The sequence below is a fragment of the Bufo gargarizans genome, chromosome 7 (assembly GCF_014858855.1).
Source record: "Bufo gargarizans isolate SCDJY-AF-19 chromosome 7, ASM1485885v1, whole genome shotgun sequence".
NCBI lineage: Eukaryota > Metazoa > Chordata > Amphibia > Anura > Bufonidae > Bufo > Bufo gargarizans.
The window spans coordinates 143,524,169-143,544,178 of record NC_058086.1 but is presented as its reverse complement, the minus strand read 5'-3'; the positions used below and the strand labels follow the sequence as shown (position 1 = coordinate 143,544,178).

Sequence of the window (20,010 nt, the reverse complement as noted above, 5' to 3'; positions counted from 1 at the left end):
CATTTTCATGGCAACCACAACTTTTTTTGAGACATTTCAGGATCCTTGCCATTTTTCACAGTGATTGATGTTTAAGACCTAAAAGTGAGATTACACCTGGGTTCCTGCTCATTTACTATGTGCAACCTTTGCAAAAGTTACCAAAAAGTCACAACCCATTCCAGGCAACTTCCTGGTGTGCTTTTACACCTAAAGGTGTAAACCACATTGCACTCACTTATATATTACTGCTCTGTGCCATTTCAGAAATCTGGCGCAGCCACACAGTGCAAAACCAGACTCGAAAGTGACATGAAAAGGATCTCAAATAATAAATGCGCCCCCCCCCCCCCCCCCCCCCCCCCCGTATAGCACAAGGCTCAACTTCCCTCCTTCTGTCACATCCTGCTCTCAGTATCAACACCACGTTACAGAGCAGGAGGAGCTGACTGATATGTAGTTTTATGGGGAATGATTCAACAAAACTTGTCATTTATTTGTTTAAACAGGTTATCCCATCTGGAACATGTATGGACTATTGCTAGGATATTGCAATGTGTGGGTCTCACCTCTCTCCAAAACGGGACCTGCTGCGTCCACTGCACACCGGCTGACACTGCTACTGCAGAACTGCTGATCAGAGGGGGTATGGGGTGTTGGAACCCCACTGATCAGTGATGGTAAAGGAGTGGACAACCCCTTCAAGGCCCAACATAGACTAGTTGTTAATAGGGTTGTCTTACTTCAGCAAATACAGTAGCATTTATTGTGTAGAGAACGTTAATACAAGGCACTTACTAATGTATTGTGATTGTCCATATTGCCTCCTTTGCTGGCTGGATTCATTTTTCCATCATATTATACACTACTCATATGCAGGGGTTTACGACCACCCTGTAACTCATCAGCAGTGGCCGTGCTTGCCCACTAAATGAAGAAGGCTCTAGCCTATGTGAGCTCCCGTGGTCCTGGCCACCAGTAAGGCGGGCACCTTTCCCTACAGTGTGCAAGCACGGCCACCACTGATGGATTGCAGGGTGGTTATAACCCCTGGATACAAGCAGTGTATAATGTGATGGAAAAATGAATCCAGCCAGCAAAGGATGCAATGTGGATAATCACAATACATTAGTAAGTGGCTTGTATTAACATTTTCTACGTGATAAATGTCATTTGCTGAAGTGACATAACCCCTTTAAGGAGTTGAAAATAACATGATGTTAATAGGAGGATATTCAAGTACGGTATTACATGATATGCATTGCTGCCAACAGGCTACACCAGTGTGTGAATGAAGTCACAATGTAACACATCAATCCTCTATAGCGCTCTGTAGAGCGTTTTTTGGAAATCAAAATGAAAATGAGAAAATGTAATATATAAACGTGTAGAGGATGGTGTACATGTTACATATATGAAGCGCGCACTTCCCTGCCATGAAGACCTGCAATCTCCAGAGATGAAAGATTCCGTATCTGGATGCTCCCCACAGGGCGCCTTGAAGAAAGCTTCACAATATCTGCTTATGAAACTGATTATGGAACAGTAAATTTAGAACAGGATGTTTATCTGCAATAAAATGAATTAAACGGGTCACTTGGGTGGCGAATGGCAGATGAGTAAACCGGATAATGACAGGCCCACGTTTGAGTCTATTGAGACTCCTCATTACAGACACAGATTTCATCTCCAGAGCTGCCTGTTAGGCCTCATGCACACGACCGTGGTGTGTTTTGCGGTCCGCAAGTTACGGATCCGCAAAACACGGATGGCGTCCGTGTGTGTTCCGCAAATTTGCGAAACAGCACGGACAGCCATTAATATAACTGGCTATTCTTTTCTGCAAAAAGGACAAGAATAGGATAGGTTATATATTTTTTGCGGACCACGGAACAGAGCAACGTATGCGGAAAGCACACAGAGTGCTCTCCACATCTCAAAATAGCCAATTTACCATTTCCTGATTTTCTCATCACTTCACGTCCCAAAAAACACAAAAACATTTAATAAAAAGACTCAGGGCATAAAACGCAGCAGCTGCAACCTGCAGTATAAATTCACACCCTGCGGATGAGATGCTGCTGTAAATTAATACAAGTTTTCTGCCCCCAATTCCACATGGACGTACCTTCAGAATGTCTGACATCCACCTACATCTGCAACCTGTCGCCTTCCTTGTAAATGACAATAGCCAAAGGCAGAAGAGGTTGATTGTCCTGTATGATGACATTCACATTCGGTAACTATAAAAGGGAAAAAGATGAAAATGGAAAAATCGGAAATCTGCATGTCTGCCGCTACCTTATGCTGGACTAACATGCAGATTACTAGTCCCAAGATCACACCGCCATTGTCACCTCAGATTTTAAGGAAACCATTTGCAGTCTACGGGGACAATGCAACACTGTGTAGATTTGAGTCAGTGTCCTGCTTAGGCTACCTTCACATCTGCAGCCGGCCTGCCAACCAACTGTTTCGGCAGAGAATGCCGGGAATTGGCCGATTCTCAGCATACGGTATTTGCCAGGTAGCAACTGGATCTCTGCTGGACCCCATTATAGTTAATGTGTGCAGGCGGCGGTATCTAGCAATGGCGGATCCTGAGAACTCCAGAAGGCTCTTCCGGCGAGAAGACACTAGCCCAGTGGTGACTGTAGGCCGTGGCCACTTTTCTATCATAGACTTTTATTGCCATTAATTATGATGGATGTTGTAATATATTAGTGGACTATTAAAGCCAAGATGCATATTAAACAAGCCCTGTAACAAAACCTTGAGGAACTGCAAGGTTTATAATCATCAGACTGTTAGTTCCCCCTAGTGGTCAGTATTGAATATACCACAACAAGTATGCAATAGTTGGACCTTGTTTCACATCCGTGAAAAAAAAGCGTACATGTTTCATCCGTGAAGCTGTGCGTGAAGGATTTGTTGTTGGTCAAAAAATACTGAAATGTTAACAGACACATTTAAAGCGGACAGCACAGCAAATGTGAACGAGGCCTTAGATCTGTAGCCGGCCCTATGATAGAAATGCCTAGTCTTGTCCGGACATGCTCTTTCTTTTTTGCAGGGCCGCGGAACAGATCTACGGATGCGGACAGCACATTGTATGCTGTCCGCATCTTTTGCGGCCCCATTGAAATGAATGGGTCCACACCCGTTCCTCAAAATTGTGGAACGGATGCGGAACCAAAAAAAGGGTTGTGTGAATGGAGCCTAAGGGTAATGAAAGTAGCATAGCGCAATGAGCTTTGTGGCTTCGGTTAACCCGGCAGCCTCTTGCAGCTTGTATACGGCAGTCAGCCGGGGAGAGGGAGGCAGGGTGTTGTGAGGGATCCCCCATTCTAGTGCCAACCCCAGAGGCTGCGTCTGTCAGACATGTATGCACTATCCTGTCCGAGATGAGAATACCCCTTTAACTGTTGTATAATGAAATGTTCTGCAGTACTTTAGGTTTCAATTTCGCACCATTTGTACAATCACTGCTTGCTGTTCATGATTGGATTCATACCCCCAGACTCTGAAAACCAGCACAGACACAATACTAGCAATCTAAGCAATCCTCTGTCAGCTAAGTGCACGGACAGCACTGATCTTTCACCTGTCTGGACAGTTTTCCGCCATATTCTCTGTATCTTGGCCTCTAGTGATGACACTTTAACATGGACATGTAACCCCTGGATGCAGTGGTGTCTTCAGCGGTGTCTGCTGCAGCAGGTTGAAATGCCATAGCTGGAGGGCAGGATACAGTGATCATCCAGGGGAACTGGGAAGAGGCGGTGCAGCAGCTGTGGGGGGTTGTTATACTGAGCAGTTTGTGTTTTATTACTGTACCATTCTAACTTTTGGTGAAAATTTTAGAAGGGTGGGCAACTCCTTTAGTAGAGGGGGTCCTGTGTTCAGGATGCTCATCTTTTGGTCAGAGTGGAGAGGGCGTCACATTCTGGAGGATGCGTACTGTGTTATGCTTTAAGGGAACCTGGGAATGATTCTGCAGGCAGGAGTGGGTCCCATTTAAAGTAGCCCCTAGTTTATGGTACCTCACTCATCTGCTCCCCGACGATTTAATCTTGCACCCTGTCTCTATTCAACAATCTTTCGGTCCCCTGCTGGATTACTTCAGACCAGGGTATGAATGGGAGTCACGTGTGCCAATGTAGCCGATGACTACATTGCCCAGTGGTGACATGTCCCCAAGCGGCATATCACTGCTGGGTCACGTGCCAAAGATTATCAGATTGCCCTAATAGAGTCAGGGTGCAGGACCGGAGTGGTGGGGAGCAGGTGAGTGTGATTGCATCCGTATGTACCACCCGCTAGGGGCCTACTTTAAAAGGGACCTAATCTTAAAATGCCCCTTTAAGACAAACATATGAGAAAATTTGGCACAGATTATTTTTTGAATGAGGCCCTCCAACCCCCGCAGTGATAGATGATGTTGGGGGAAGGAAAGATCTAGCTGTTAAAATATCAACATCCTATATTTTTTTTCTCAGGGGAGGTAAGTTGACGCAACAGGTACATAGCAGTGGCTTCTTCTTCCTTCCTCACTAATTACACAGCAATTAAAATAAATAACCATGGCGTCACATAGCGCAATCATGGCCGCTCGCCTTACCACAATCTGATATCCAGGCACAGCAGTGGGATAAGCCTGTAGTAAGCATTAGGCCTCTTGCACACAAACATATTTTTTTTCTGTTTAGTTTTTTTTGCGTTCCATATATGGATCGTATATGGATCCGCAAAAAAAAACGGAAGGTACTCCATATGCCTTCTGTTTCCAAATTTCAGTTTTTCCGTTCTGTTCAAAGATAGAACATGTCCTATTATTGTCCGCATAACGGACAAGGATAGTCCTGTTCTATCAGGGGTCAGCTGTTCCGTTCCGCAAAAAACGGAATGCAAACGGACGTCATCCATATTTTTTGCAGATCAGTTTTTTGCGGACTGCAAAATACTGAAAGAGCCATATGGTCGTGTGTAAGAGGCCTTAGTCAGCTAAGGCTACATGCACATGACCATGTGCCCCCCATGGCCGTATTGCGGACCGCATACAACGGGTCCGCAATACATGAGTACCGGCCGTGTGCATTCCGCATAACGGATCACGGACCCATTGACTTAAATTGGTCTGAAATCACAGAGATGCGGAACGGAGGCACGGATCGGAACCCCACCGAAGCACTACGGAGTGCTTTTGCACCGCAGAAAAGTAGCGCATGAACTACTTTTTTGCGGTGCAGACCGTCGGATGCGGATCGCGGACCCCTTTCAAGTGAATGGGTCCGTGACCCGCATGCGGCTGCCCCACGGTCTGTGCCCGTGCATTGAATAGTGCCCCGGAGACGGGCACTATTTTGGTGTGTGATGTGCTCTAAGCAAGCCTATTGAAGTCTTATGGGTCCATGAAAACCGCTGACCCAACCCAGATGGCGTCAATGATTTTCATGGACCGTTGGTAGCAGATGCTCTGGAAACTAATTTTCAGCCTAGCAGTGTCCGTGGAATCCGGATGACACACAGAGGGCAAAAAACTGGCTCACAGATCAGTCACGAACATCTTCACGAGTGAACCAGTGACCATCTTGTCACGGATGTTATCACGGAAATGGACCCGTGAAAGAGGCCGTGCTGCGCAGTCGAGTTATGGTTGTGATGCGGCCGTGCTGCGTTTGATTGCCAAGTGGCTGTTCAGTGGGTCTGCATTGTTAATGGCCTTTCAGTATTGAAGGTGCCACGACCCCGACGTGTGGTCATACGCTTGGATATACCAAATCAGGCCTCGTCTACACAGTTATTTCAGTGTGGATTACACATGCTGAGGCAGATTTACTAATCCTATAGATGGTGTAAGATTTAGATAGGCTGGGGGTCATCTTAGATTTTTTTTTTTACTATAGCTTTCGGCATAAAATAGTCGCTGGTCCCCTTTTCGACTAGCTGTGCAACAATATCTCTGTGTTGAAAAGTTTTGACAGTTGGTCTGGATGAGAGTGGAGACATTTTACCATTTCATGAACAAATAAACTCATTTAGGCCAGAGCTACACAAAGACATGTGTCGCATGAAATTTTGTCGCACCAATGTCGCACGACAATTTTTATAATGATAGTCTATGGTTTCGCACTGTGACATGCGACATGCTGCCACTGTGACACGACAGTCCCAAAAAATGGCGAAGTTTCGTCGTGTAGCCCTAGCCTTAGGCTACTTTCACATCTGCATTTTCTTTTCTGGTTTTGAGATCCGGCAGAGGATGTCAAAACCAGAGCAATGCTTCAGTTTTGTTCCCGTTCATTGTCAATGGGGACAAAAATGAACAAACTGTAATGGAGTGTTTCAGAATGCATTCCATTCCAGTTTGTTGCATTCCGATGCCGGGCACAAAACCACTGCAAGCCGCGTTAGGCCTCATGCACACGACCGTTGTTGTGTTCCGTTCCGCAAAATGGGGTTCCGTTGTTCCATGATCCGTTTCCGTTTTTGTTTCCGTGTGTCTTCCTTTATTTTTGGAGGATCACCAGACATGAAGGAAAGTAAAAAAAAGTCTAAGTCAAGTTTGCCATGCAAATGATAGGAAAAAAGCGGACGTGGATGACAATCTTGTGTGCCTCCGCGTTTTTTCACGGACCCATTGACTTGAATGGGTCCGCGAACCGTTTTCTGTAAAAAAAAAATAGGACAGGTTTTTTTTGACGGACTGGAACCACGGATCACGGACGTGGATGACAAACGGTGCATTAGCCGAGTTTTCAACGGACCCATTGAAAGTCAATGGGTTTGCAGAAAATCACGAAAAATGTAACAACAGACACGGAATGAAACAACGGTCATGTGCATGAGGCCTTATTGTGGGCGGCATGGGAAACTGAACATGCCGCACACAAAAACGCTGCTTGAAAAAAACAAAAACCATGTAAGGCCTCATGCACACGACCGTTGTGCGGCCGTTCCATGCATTGGGGACAGCAATTGCGGTCCCCAATGCACGAGCAACATCCGTGCAGCGGGCCGGACCCATTTAACTTGAATGAGTCCGTGAACAGTCTGCACCGCAAAAAAATATGACATGTCATATTTTTTCGCGGTGCGGAACAACGGAAAGAAACATCACGGAAGCACTCCGTAGTGCTTCCGGTGTTCCGTGACTCCGTTCTGCATCTCCGGAATTGTGGACACATTCAAGTGAATGAGTCTGCATCTGCGATGCGGGGTGCGCACGGCTGGCGGCAATAGATTGCCGACCCGCCGTTTGCGGGCCGCAATACGGCCACGGACGCCCAACGGCCGTGTGCATGAGGCCTAAGTCAATGGTGCCAGATCAGTTTTTTGGGGACATGAAAAAAACTGATCCTGCGCCCATTGACTTACAATGGTTTTAGTGCCGGATCCGTCATGTTCATTTTCGAAATAATACAACCGGACCCGTTCTGAACGGATGCAGCCGGCTTTATTATTCAAACAGATGCGTTTTGCTGTGGTTTTGAGATCCCCTGCTGGATCTCAAAACCTGTCAGCAACAACACAGATGTGAAAGTAGCCTAAGAACTTGATGGCAGTAGCACATCTCTAAAAATTGGAAAAGGGGCAGCAAAAGGCTGGAAAAGTAAGTGGTACTAATAGAAAACAGCTGGAAGAGCAATTTTCTAATAAGTCACATGACTGGGTATAAAAGGAACATGTTAGAGAGGCAGAGTCTCTGAGAAGCAGAGATGGGCAGAGGTTCACCAATCTGCGAAAAATTGGGTCTAAAAATTGTGGAAACATTTCAGAAAAATGTTTAGTGTAGAATTACGAAGTCTTGAATATGCCACCATCTACAGTACATAACATCATCAAAAGATTCAGAGAATATGGAGAATCCGTGTGTGCAGTGGACAAGGCCGACGGTCAATATTGGATTAACGTAATCTACAGGCCCTGAGGCGGCATTACATTAAAAACAGACATGGTTCTGTACTGAAAATCATTGGGGCACATTTATTAAACTCGCCTTTTTTTTAGGAGTAATAAAGGACTGGCGTATTTGAAATGCCTATCTTAAAATTGCCTCACATTTTTGATCCCTTAATAAATCAGCTTAATTGTATTTGGTTTGAGGGCTCATTAACACGACACTATGTATTTTGCGGCCGACAAAACACGGATCCGAAAAAACAAAACAAAACAAAAAAAAATGGATGACGTCCGTGTTGCATCAGTTTTTTTGCTCATCTAATGTAACAATGCCTATCCTTGTCTGCAAAACGGACAAGGATAGGACATGTCCTATTTTTTTGTAGAACGGACTTGCGGACATACGGAATTGGAATGCACACGGAGTCATTTCTGTTTCACCCATTGAAGTGAATGGTACCGCATATGGGTTGCAAAACAAACGGAACGAGCACGGAAAGAAAATACGGTGTGCATGAGCCATAAGTCTGACTTCTAGTGGTTTTTTTCTTGTAAGACAGGTTCATATTCACTAAGACTTGTCTCATTGGTTTGCACATGAAAAATTGCACAAATAACTGGGAAAAAATTGCAACTCTGTCTCTTTCAATGCAAAAAATTGCACGTTTCCCCTCAAAACAGATGTGAAAAAATAAGCCCAAAATAACGACTCATGTACTGGCCGTGTGCATTGTGCATTTTGTGGAATGGAATGTCCTGCCTTTTATGGAACTGTCTTATCCTTGTCCGCAAAATGGGCAAGAATAGGACGTGTCCTATTTTTTGTGGGGCCCACTAAGTGGATTAGATGCGGACCAAAAATTTGTTTGTGTGCATGAGCCCTTAGACAAACAAGGCAAACATGACTCTTAAACAGGTGCTAAATCAGAGCGGAACCCGGACATATCCCCCTTTTCACCCAGGTAGGCGCTCCGATGTGAGCATTTCATGCTCCGATGCTCTCCTTTGCCCTGCGCCGTACCGTAACTTCAGCTCATCGGAGCCAATACATTCTAATACTGTACGGAGCTCCTGCTCCATACAGTATTAGAATTAAGTTTTATGCGAATCGACTTCGGATGTTTCATCTGAAGTTGATTCCCTCATCCCTATTTACAAGCTTACACTGCTAGGCGGAGGCTTCCATTTTAAAGGTTAGGGCAGCACTAATGACCGCCCATTTGTGCCGGTGACGTCACCGAGCTCACTGCTAGGTGTAAACCTCCACCTAGCTTACCCATGGAGAGCCTAGGACATCACCAGATCTCCAGAAAAAGCCTTTGGCCTGTGCGATTCAGCGCAGTGCAAAGGAGAGCATCGGAGCATGCTCATATGGGCCTGCCTGGGTGAATACAGGGACATGTCCGGGTTCAGAGCTGAAGCCCTTTAAGTCTGATTTGCCAACTGTGCAATCAACAAATGCAAGTTAAAGCTGTATCATGCAAAGAGGAAGCCATATGTCAGCATGATCTCTGTCTTCTTGGTTAACCCCTTGATGATATGCACAGAGATTTTTAAAAATATTAGATTTGAAAAACTTAAAATATTAAAAGAATGCATATAATTTCTTTCTACAATGCTAATAATCAAGCACTGCATCTAATGCAGATTAATTTCAGAGATTCTGCAAATTGCAGCATGCAAAACTAGGTGCAAAGAACTAGTCTTGATTTACAGTGAGAATTTAAAGTGCAGATAAGCGGCCTGAGGTGTCCGCAGACATGGGCTTCATCTAAAGACTGTGAAAATGTCGTACCTCAGGAGAATTTCACAGTAATAGATTTTGCTCCTCACAAACAGGAAGGCTCAGCGTGAGGTGCAGATTCCCCTGGCAGGCTAACCCCAATGTCTGTGCGTTCTGCACTTTTGGCTGTAAAATGCACTGTTCATTTTAGACCAAGCTGTTTCCTGAGATTTTTGGATTTGTTTGTGGCAGAGACATTGGCAGGTTGTGAGAGCCCTGACCTTGACGTGGCTATTGCCAGTGTTAATTTATATGTATCCTGCACGCTGCATGTCTGTGTTTGGAGCTTGTGTGAATTGACCAAATATATTAGACAAGGAATACAAATCATTATCAGACGCACAGGTTGTAGGGCTGGCCATACACGTTGGAATCTAAGCCTTACAACCTGTGCATTAGCTGAATGTTGGGTGGGCACACAGTTTTCTGCAGGACTGCCTCCTGATTCTCGCCCAAGACGGATGATGAAGGGAATAGGGAGTAGGTTATTGGATTTCAACATGCCCAATCCTTTTGTTCTAAGGGACAGAAGCCGCCCCTAGAGACACCTGCCTGTGACTGCCCATAAATCCATTCATGGACTGTGGTAAATGACCCCCAGTTTACAGGCTGTCTGTAATTGTACACAGCCATATTGCTCTCCTTTAAAGGGGTTCTCCGGGCTTTTAATATTAATGATAGGTCATCAATATCAGATTGGCGGGGGTGTTGAGTGTCAGTCGGCTGTATGAAGGGAAGGCGTGGGCAGTGTGCACGTGCCATCTGACTTCTCTTTTCCTGTTAGCTGCTATGTCTATGGCAAAGCAGAAGTGAGCAGGAAGAGAGACGGCACGTGCACGCGCCTCTGCCGGATCTCAATACTGGAAAAGTTAAACCCAAGTGTGAAAGAACCCATAGCCCAGGAACTCTGATATTATAAGGGTATGGCCACACATGGCGTAAACACTGCTGATTTTCCATAGCAGGGTTGGATGCAGTACAGTCTCAATAAAGTGGATGAAATGTTAAAGGGGTTCTGCAGTTTGTTTTATCTGATGATCTATCCTCTGGATAGATCATCAGCATCTGATCGGCGGGGGTCTGACACCTGGGACTTCCACTGATCGCTCCAGCAGCGCCGCGGCCTTCTCACTGTTTACGGCAGGCCCAGTGACGTCACGACTAGTGTCAACTGGCCTGGGCGGGGCTAAGCTCCATTCAAGTGAACAGAGCTTTGCCGCGCCCAGGCAAGTTGATACTAGTCGTGACGTCACTGGGCCTGCCGTAAACAGTGAGAAGGCCGCGGCGCTGCTGGAGTGCCGCTGCCTTCTCAAACAGCTGATCGGCGGGGGTCCCGGGTGTCGGACCTCCACCGGTCAGATGCTGAAGATCTTATAGATCATCAGTTTAAACAAACTGCAGAACCCCTTTAAATGATCTTGTCCACACACTTCAAAAAGTTTCCAATTTCCAGTTCACAATTTGTACTGCGGATATCTAAAGAGGATTTCACCTATTTCATTGCAAAGGTGAAAATATGTGGCAGATCTGTAACATTTACACATTGCCATCCACAGAACAAGCTGCAAACTCCCTTCTCTCTGTGTATTCTTCTCTGTGACCACCTGATAATGCGTTTTATTTTATTTGCCAGCTCCTCTTAGTCCTAGTTAATGCTAAATTAAATGAATTTTGCTAAAGTTGTTCCTCATAGTAAAAGCCTCATTATTGTAAACTGTGCTTCTATTTCAGGTTATAGAAACGTTGTCCAAACTGTCTCATACGCCCATCGCACTGTCGTGTGGAATAAGGTCAGGTGGCTTCCATCTTTACTCTGAATCAAAGTTTGAAATGCTGTTCTTCCATTGCTTTCTAACAAGTGCATGGCTTGTAATTATAGAAATATATATATACATACTGTGTTTTTTGCCCTATAAGACGCACCTAGGTTTTAGAGGAGGAAAATAAGAAATAAAATATTTTTCATCAGACCCCCAATGTTAATGAGACCCCCCAATTACTAGGAAGGACACGGCCGTGTGAGTGTAGTCTAAAAGTAGGAGCAGGTTGTAAACTGAATATCGGGGGCCTGAATATGAATGAAGGAATGCAGATTGCAGCCTGAAGCTTAGTGCATCCTCTCACATATGTAAAATCATGTCCAGCGTGTCCTCAGTCTTTTACCATTTCTTCTCATCCACTTCATTGATAAATAGTTGTGGCGGTATCACGCCTTACATTATTGGGTTCAATAACCCTGAGTACAACTGTGCTTAATATTATAACATGGGCAATGGTTATGAATATTTTATTAAGGTTTAATGTTTGCATCCATTATGCAGCACTACAAGAAAATCTTTGAATATTAATTCTACAAGAAAATTCTTGTTATTACAAAGATGAGACGCAGGAGAAACATCCTGACAATCCATCCAGAGAAATCCATTAGGAAGTCAAGTGTATATTAATTTAACCAATGATCACAACGATAAATTATTCACTCGCCTCTCTTCTGAGCGGTAGAGCGGTATCCCGGTAGCAATGAAATTTACACTGACAGCGAGAAAGGGGATTCATACCTGTTTGGGAATAAGCTTAGTTCTTACTAGATTGTATTACCTGTATTTATATCATACTTCTATTATTTTCTGTTGGATTGTATTTTGATAGTATCAAGGATATGAGTCCTTAGGAAAACTACAGTGCATTCTCATAAAAAAATGTACCTTAAAATGTAGGAATATTAAAAAATTGAATTTCCATAATGGCGTTCCTCAGGAATATCTGTATATGGAAAAACTGGATGACGATTTAGTGCCGGCTGTTACTGTCCCGATAGGGTTGTAAGCCAGCTTGCCTAGAGCCATAGACAGCATGCAGTTTTGCTCATAAGTTTACATACCCTGGTGATTTGGCCTGATAACATGCACACAACTTGACACAAAAGGGTTACAATGGCTATTAAAGGTAACCATCTTCACCTGTGATCTGTTAATTAGTGGGTGTGTATACTTTCTTGACTCCTGACAGACCCTTGCATCTTTCATCCAGTGCTGCACTGATGTTGTTTGGATTCTAAGTCATGGGAAAAGCAAAAGAATTGTCAAAGGATCTGCAGGAAAAGGTAGTTGAACTCTATAAAACAGGAAAGGGATATAAGAAAATATCAAAGGACTTGAGAATGCCAATCAGCAGTGTTCAAACTATAATTAAGAAATGGAAAAGTAGAGGTTCTGTTGAATCCAAACCACTGTCAGGTAGACCAACTAAACTTTCAGCCACAACTGCCAGAAAAATAGCTCGGGATGCAAGGAAAACCCCACATATAACTTCAGGTGAAATACAGGACTCTCTGAAAGAATGTGGTGTGGCTGTTCCAAGATGCACAATAAGGAGGCACCTGAAGAAAGATGGGCTGCATGGTCGAGTTGCCAGAAGAAAGCCATTACTACGCAAATACCACAAGGTATCCCGCTTACAATATGCCAAACAGCACAGAGACAAGCCTCAAACCTTCTGGCACAAAGTCATTTGGAGTTATGAGACTAAAATTGAACTGTTTGGACACAACCATAAATGCTACATTTGGAGAGGAGTCAACAAGGCGTATGATGAAAGGTACACCATTCCTGCTGTGAAACGTGGTGGTGGATCAATGATCTTTTGGGAATGTGTGAGCTACAAAGGCACAGGAAATGTGGTCAGAATTGATGGCAATATGAATGCAGTAATGTACTAACAAATACTGGAGGAAAATTTGCACTCATTATCCGGGAAGCTGCACATGGGACGTACTTGGACATTCCAACATGACAATGATCCAAAACACAAGGCCAAGTCGACCTGTCATTGGCTACTGCAAAATAAAGTGAAGGTTCTGGAGTGGCCATCTCAGTCTCCAGACCTCAATATCATTGAGCCATCGTGGGGAGACCTCAAACATGCAGTTCATGCAGGACAGCCCAAGAATTTAGGGGAACTGGAGGCTTTTTTGCCAGGAAGAATGGGCAGCTTCACCATCTGAGAAGATAAAGAGCCTCATCCACAACTACCACAAAAGACTTCAAGCTGTCATTGAGGTCAAAGGGGGCAATACACAGTATTAAGAACTTTTGATCAGGGTCATTTGGGTAGTTTGTGTTGTGATTATGATGTAAAAAGAGTAAACCCAGTTGTGTGGCAATAAATAGCTTCAGCCGACCACTAACCTTGAGTGACAGAAAAGTTTGTGTTATTATTCTAAACCTTGGTTAAGAAATCAAAATTCTGCAAGGGTATGTAAACTTATGAGCACAACTGTATCTGCCCGGTATGTCGCAGCTTTACTGCAGAGCATGTACCACTGTATGACTAGGAAGATTCGCCGTTCTGAAGTTCAGCAGTGGATGCCGTACAATTGGATGACTTAGATTCTGATTCACTTTTATTGAAGGGGAAATGATTTATTAAAGTGCAGACTGTATGCTTGCTATTGAAAATTCTAACACGTCTCCTGTCTTCTTTTACTCAGGCCGTTTCCAACAGAGGAAAGTGTGCAAGATGAAGACATCTACAAATCATTGCCTGACTTAATTGAGTATGTATTAACACCCCTCTAACTATCCATCCATCCATCCATCAAATAACCATTCATCATGTATTAACACCCCTCTAACTATCCATCCATCAAATAATCACTATTCCAACCATCCATCTATAGTGTCTGTCCATCAAACAACCATTCTTCTGACTATCCATCAACAGTGACTATCTTTCTTTTTCCAATTTTTGACTTCCAAAAGTCCTATACTGTATACTTTTAAAGGGGTTGGACCATCCAGGACATTGATGGCCTATACCTAGGATACACCATCAATGTCAGATAGGTGGAACGCTCTCCTATCTAGAGAATGGGGCTCCTGAAGTGAAGGAGAGCACACCACATATGCATGGCCACCTTCCATTTATCGCTATCGGAGTTCCAAAAATACCCGAGTGAGCATGATTCGCTATTTTCGGAAGTCCCTTATCAGTTAATGCAGGTGTCCGTGCATGTGCGGCTGCTCTGTTCGCCTCAGTGATCCCATTCTGGAGATAGGTGTGGGTCCCACATCTGGGACTTGCTCCTATCTGACATTGATGGCATATCCTAGGGATATGCCATCAATGTCCCTGATGAGAATATCCCTTTAAGGCCCCATACACAGTAGTGTATTGTCAGGTGAGTTGGCTGACGATCTAACGTGTATGGGGGCACCCGACTCTCCCCTAGCAGATGATGTCAGTACAGAGAAGAATTTGGTGAAATGAATCAGGTAATTAGAATAGTTCAGTGGATAAACGACCCTTCTAGTAATTACTGAATAACCTGCAATATTATTACACGCCGGAACGGCATCCAGGCCCCTCTTGAACTCTTTTAGTAAATTCACTATCACCACCTCCTCAGGTAGAGATTTCCATAGTCTCACTGCTCTTACCGTAAAGAATCCTCTTCTAAGATGATGAATAAACCTTCTTTCCTCAAGACGTCGTTGATACCCCCTCATCTCGGTCAGTCCTGGATATCAATCCTTATTATTCAATATAATAAAGTTATTAGATCTCCCCCAGTTGTCTTTTTTCTAAAGTGAATAACCCTAATGCTGATAATCTTTCAGGGTACTGTAGTCCTCCCATTCCAGTTATTTTAGTTGCCATCCTCTGTACCCTCTCAAGCTCTGCTATGTCTGCCTTGTTCACAGGAGCCCAGAACTGTACACAGTTCCAGTAACATAGTACATAAGGCCGAAAAAAAGACATTTGTCCATCCAGTTTGACCTGTCATCCTAAAAGTTGATCCAGAGGAAGGCAAAAAAAAAAAAAACTCTGTGAGGTAGAAGCCAATTTTCCTGACTTTAGGGGAATAAAAAATTCCTTCCAGACTCCCATCAGGCAATCCATTGATTCGCCGCTGTCAAGTCTAGAACTTACCTCCTCATAGAAACTGATTTAAATTAGTTTGACATGACCGACCTCTCATGAAGCCATGCTGATATGGCGTTATTTGCTTATTTCCGTTGAGATGCTCTAACATAGCATCTCTCAGAAAACCTTCAAACAGTTTACCCACAACAGATGTTAAGCTTACCGGCCTATAGTTTCCAGGCTCTGTTTTTGGACCCTTTTTGAATATTGGCACCACATTTGCCATGCGCCAATCTTGTGGGACATTCCCTGTCAGTATAGAGTCTGCAAATATCTGAAATAAGGGTCTGGCTATGACATTACCTAATTCCCTTAGGATAAGGGGGTGTTTGCCATCTGGTCCTGGCGATTTGTCTATTTTAATCTTTTTTAGTCGCTGTTGTACTTCTTCCTGGGTCAGACCGGACACTTTTAATGGGGAATTTATTTTTACATTCAGCATTTCATCTGACAGTTTATTTTCCTCAGTGAATACATTGGAGAAAAAAATATTTAACAGCTTTGCTTTCTCCTCTTTGCTCTCTGCGACTCCCCCCTCATTATCTTTAAAGGGCCGACACCTTCAGATTTATACTTTTTAACATTTATATAATTGAAGAACATTTTAGGGTTAGTTTTACTCTCTTTGGCAATTAATCTCTTGGTCTCTAGTTTGGCCGCTTTTATTTGTTTTTTACATGTTCTATTTCTTTCCTTATAGTTTTTCAGTGCTTCCGTGCTACCCTCCTGTTTTATTATTTTATATGCTTTCTTTTTGTCATTTATTGCTTTCTTTACAGTTGTGTTTATCCACATTGGTTTCCTTTTGTTCCTTAACCTTTTATTCCCATACGGTATGTACCTCTCACAATGAGATTTTAGGATGCTTTTAAAGATATCCCATTTTGTGGCGGTATTTTTATTTTTGAGGACTTTGTCCCAGTTAGTTAGGCCTATGGCCTCTCTTAGTTGGCTACATTTAGCCAACTAAGATCACTGTGTGGTCTGACTAGTGATTTGTAAAGTGGTAGGACTATGTTCTCATCACGGGCATCTATGCCCCTTTTCATGCAACCCATGATGTTATTAGCCTTGGCATCAGTTGCCTGACACTGGTTACTACAGTTAAACAGGTTGTCCGGGGTACATATATTGATGACCTGTCCTATTGATGATCGGTCGTCAATATAAGATTAATGGGGGTCTGACATACTCTAAAATAGTGTTTACAGTATATAAACTAAAATCAGAGAAAAAGATCAGAAACTGAAACAAAAGTCTACAACAGTCCAAATAGTATCGTCTTTACTGCACATTAGTACTTACTAAGAAAAATACACAGGGCCCACAAAATATATTCTTTTTAGTCCCTGTTCTCGTGTCTGTCTTGGTCTGGGTTGTCTTTCTACTGCATTGAGATTGTTGATATCTTGGTTCGCATGTTGGCAGACGGTATTTCATCTTCACAGAGGTGGTCAATAATAATCAATGAGTGCTCAGCGTAATTATATTTTCTCCTACAGTGAGTCTGGGATGGAAGAAGATAATGAGTTGTATTATGACTGCGTGTACAGGGAGGATGAAGCCGATGAAGTGTATGAAGATCTTATGAAGGCCGAGGCTGCACTGCCCAGTGTATGAACAGTAGGAGTAATGTAGTAGGAGTCTGTCGCCAGGTCTATCAGTTGCTCTATAGGAAATATATCAGCTGATATTATAGCACCCACTGAGTGCTTCTCTGAATGCTTCTCTGAATGCTGCTTTAAAACACATGCTGTATATTAGATAAAGGGCACCTGTTAGCAGATTTGTACCTATGAAACTGACTGACCTGTTGCGCTTGGCAGCTGAAGGCATCTGTGTTGGTCCCATGTTCATATGTGCCTGCATTGCTGAGAAAAATGATGTTTTAATGTATGCAAATGAGCCTCTAGGAGCAACGGGGGCGTTACCATTACACCTAGAGGCTCAGTTCTCCCTGTAACTGCCACATCCTCTGCACTTTGATTGAAAAGGCCAGGCAGGTGTGATGACGTTTACAATGTCTGGCCCTATCAATCAAAGTGGCGAGGACGCAGCAGTTGAGGAGAGGTGTAACGGTAACGTCCCTGTTGCTCCTGGAGGCTCATTTGCATATATAAAAATATAATTTTTCTCAGCAATGCCGGCACATATGAACATGGGACCAACACAGATGTCTTCAGCTGTCAAGGGCACAAGTAACAGGTCAGCCAGTGTCATAGGTACAAACCTGCTAACAGATGCCCTTTAAAACAGACTAAGACCTAGTGAAGACGACTTCATTGTGTAGGATGTGTAATGCAGGTGCTGAGGAGGTGAACCATGACACAAAGGCTCCAGTTTCTAAAGGCCAACCCTCCATATACTAATAGGCTGGTGTAGTAGTGGGAACATTCAAAAGGCCGACACTCTATATTTCCAGCCAACATAAAGTCCATCAAACATAAGTGTAGCTTTCTTTAGCTTGAAACAAACGGTTAACAGAAATATGCTTTACTGCAGCATAAAGTCCAAAATAAAAGTCTTTTTTCCTTTTGGTAATAAGGCACAGTTCACACCTTGTGAAGTCTTTGTTCTCACCACACTAGAGTTATATGGTTTCTCCTGGTTCACAGTCCTCTGAGTCAGTAGCACCATCTCCATGCACTGCTCCATCCAACATACCCCAACTAAGCTGCACCTGATGAGTTGTCTTCACATTCCCAGGCCAGCATCTGCTCATGGGCCATTATTACCCTGGTCCTCCAGTGGTCTTTGTCTAGTGAGATCTTGTCGTCTTGAGATGTAACCCATGCGGTCAATCACTTGATGCAGCGGTGACAGTCACTGACCTTTCCCTTCTTTGACCAGTGATTTATCCTATATGCAGCCAATTTAAGATCAATATTGCTTGAGTTTTGCATTTGGTAATTGAGATATTATTTCTTCGCAGAGGACTGCAGAGAGTGACATTCGGAGCTGTTGCCTCCTAGAAATTAAGCAGACAGAAGAGAAATATTCAGAGACCTTGGAATCGATAGAAAAGGTATGCAACAGGATCCATGATGGATATGACAGATTTCTGATCTCTCTTGCACTCGCTCTATATGAAGGTTCCTGGACAGACTAGACTTGGTAGCATGCTGCACCCTTCTGGCCTTCAGACAACAACCGAAGCCTGGCGTCCATTGTAGATTGTAACCCCTTAAGGGCAGGGCCCTCTCTCCTTCTGTACCAGTTTGTAACTCATATTCTTCATGCTTAGTGTAACTGTCAGTATTATGTATGTGCCCCCTTTTCCATATAGTAATAATAATACTTGTGGCTGTTAACTGTGGGAGAACTGTTGTCTCCTAGTAGTGCCGCACATGTAAGCACGGTTTTTCTATCTCTGCCCTCAAAGGATTGTGAACCAAGATGTTCTGGAGCTTGTTCAGTAATGTTTTATGGCGGTGTATGTCTGACCGGAACGTCTGCTGTATTGTACTGCCAAAATGATGATGCTGTGAGTTCAGGTCAGAGGCACAGTGTTTGGCCTGGCAAATACAGTTGTCCCGCAGAGCGTGTGTCTCAGAGTGAACATGCTCCTGTGAGATCGGCCTTAATTGATATTGGGTTGTGCAGTCTTACATTATTTCCATCTGTCCCTTCTTATACTTTCTGTAGGTGAGTTATAAGAGAAGGAAGAGTAGCACATGAGGTCAGGATCAGAGTACACAGGATGTGTTTGTAGTCTGTAACCATGGAGACACATAGGTCTACATTGGAGCTGTATACACAATTGGTTAGGTATTTTTAAACAAGACACGTTGATTCCGTTGTTTAATTTTCAGTGAAGTGAAGCACTAGAAACTGGTGGCAAAAGTTCACATATTTTATATTTGATTCTTCTTTTACAGTTTTTTATGGATCCTCTGAAGAAATTCCTGCCTACAGCAGACTTGCAAAAAATATTTATTAATATTCCTGTAAGTAAAAAAAAAAAAAAAAATGCTTTATTGTCATCCCTGTACACCAGTTATTTTTTTATACAGAAAATATATGCTAGAGACTAATACTAGATAGAAAATGTTTTATAGCATAATTTTGTACAGTAATTGATGCAATCCAATCCAATTCTGTGGTGACAGGCAGGGGCGGATTGGCCATAGACCCTACAGGGAAATTGCCCGGTGGGCTGATGCCTCGAAAGGCCACCCAAGCCCTCCTCATGGCCGTCAGCTGGGTACAATGATCTGATTCTCTCCTACGCACCTGTCTGGCAGCTGCAGGTGTCCTCCTTAATTCAATTGTATCAATATCCTCAGGGCAGCAATACTGGTCAATACTGTGGTGCAGGTGGCAGTATTATGTGCTACACTGTGGTATTTGGTTCAGCTGGGGCAGTATGTTGCTCTGCACTATGGTGTTTCTGGCCCTGCCTAATTATGTTGCCTTGCCTT

At 43.6% G+C, this 20,010-nt stretch overlaps 1 protein-coding gene across 2 annotated transcripts in view; it reads left to right on the top strand.

Annotated features, from left to right (window-relative positions):
• VAV3 (vav guanine nucleotide exchange factor 3) overlaps positions 1–20,010 on the top strand; it is a 207,952-nt gene that overhangs the window by 66,389 nt on the left and 121,553 nt on the right. For both annotated transcript variants that reach the window (XM_044302172.1, XM_044302173.1), the window contains exons 3-7: positions 11,396–11,454; positions 14,154–14,219; positions 17,092–17,203; positions 18,522–18,614; positions 19,468–19,536. In XM_044302172.1, the coding sequence (XP_044158107.1) occupies positions 11,396–11,454; positions 14,154–14,219; positions 17,092–17,203; positions 18,522–18,614; positions 19,468–19,536 (399 nt within the window). The remainder of the gene's footprint in view (positions 1–11,395; positions 11,455–14,153; positions 14,220–17,091; positions 17,204–18,521; positions 18,615–19,467; positions 19,537–20,010) is intronic.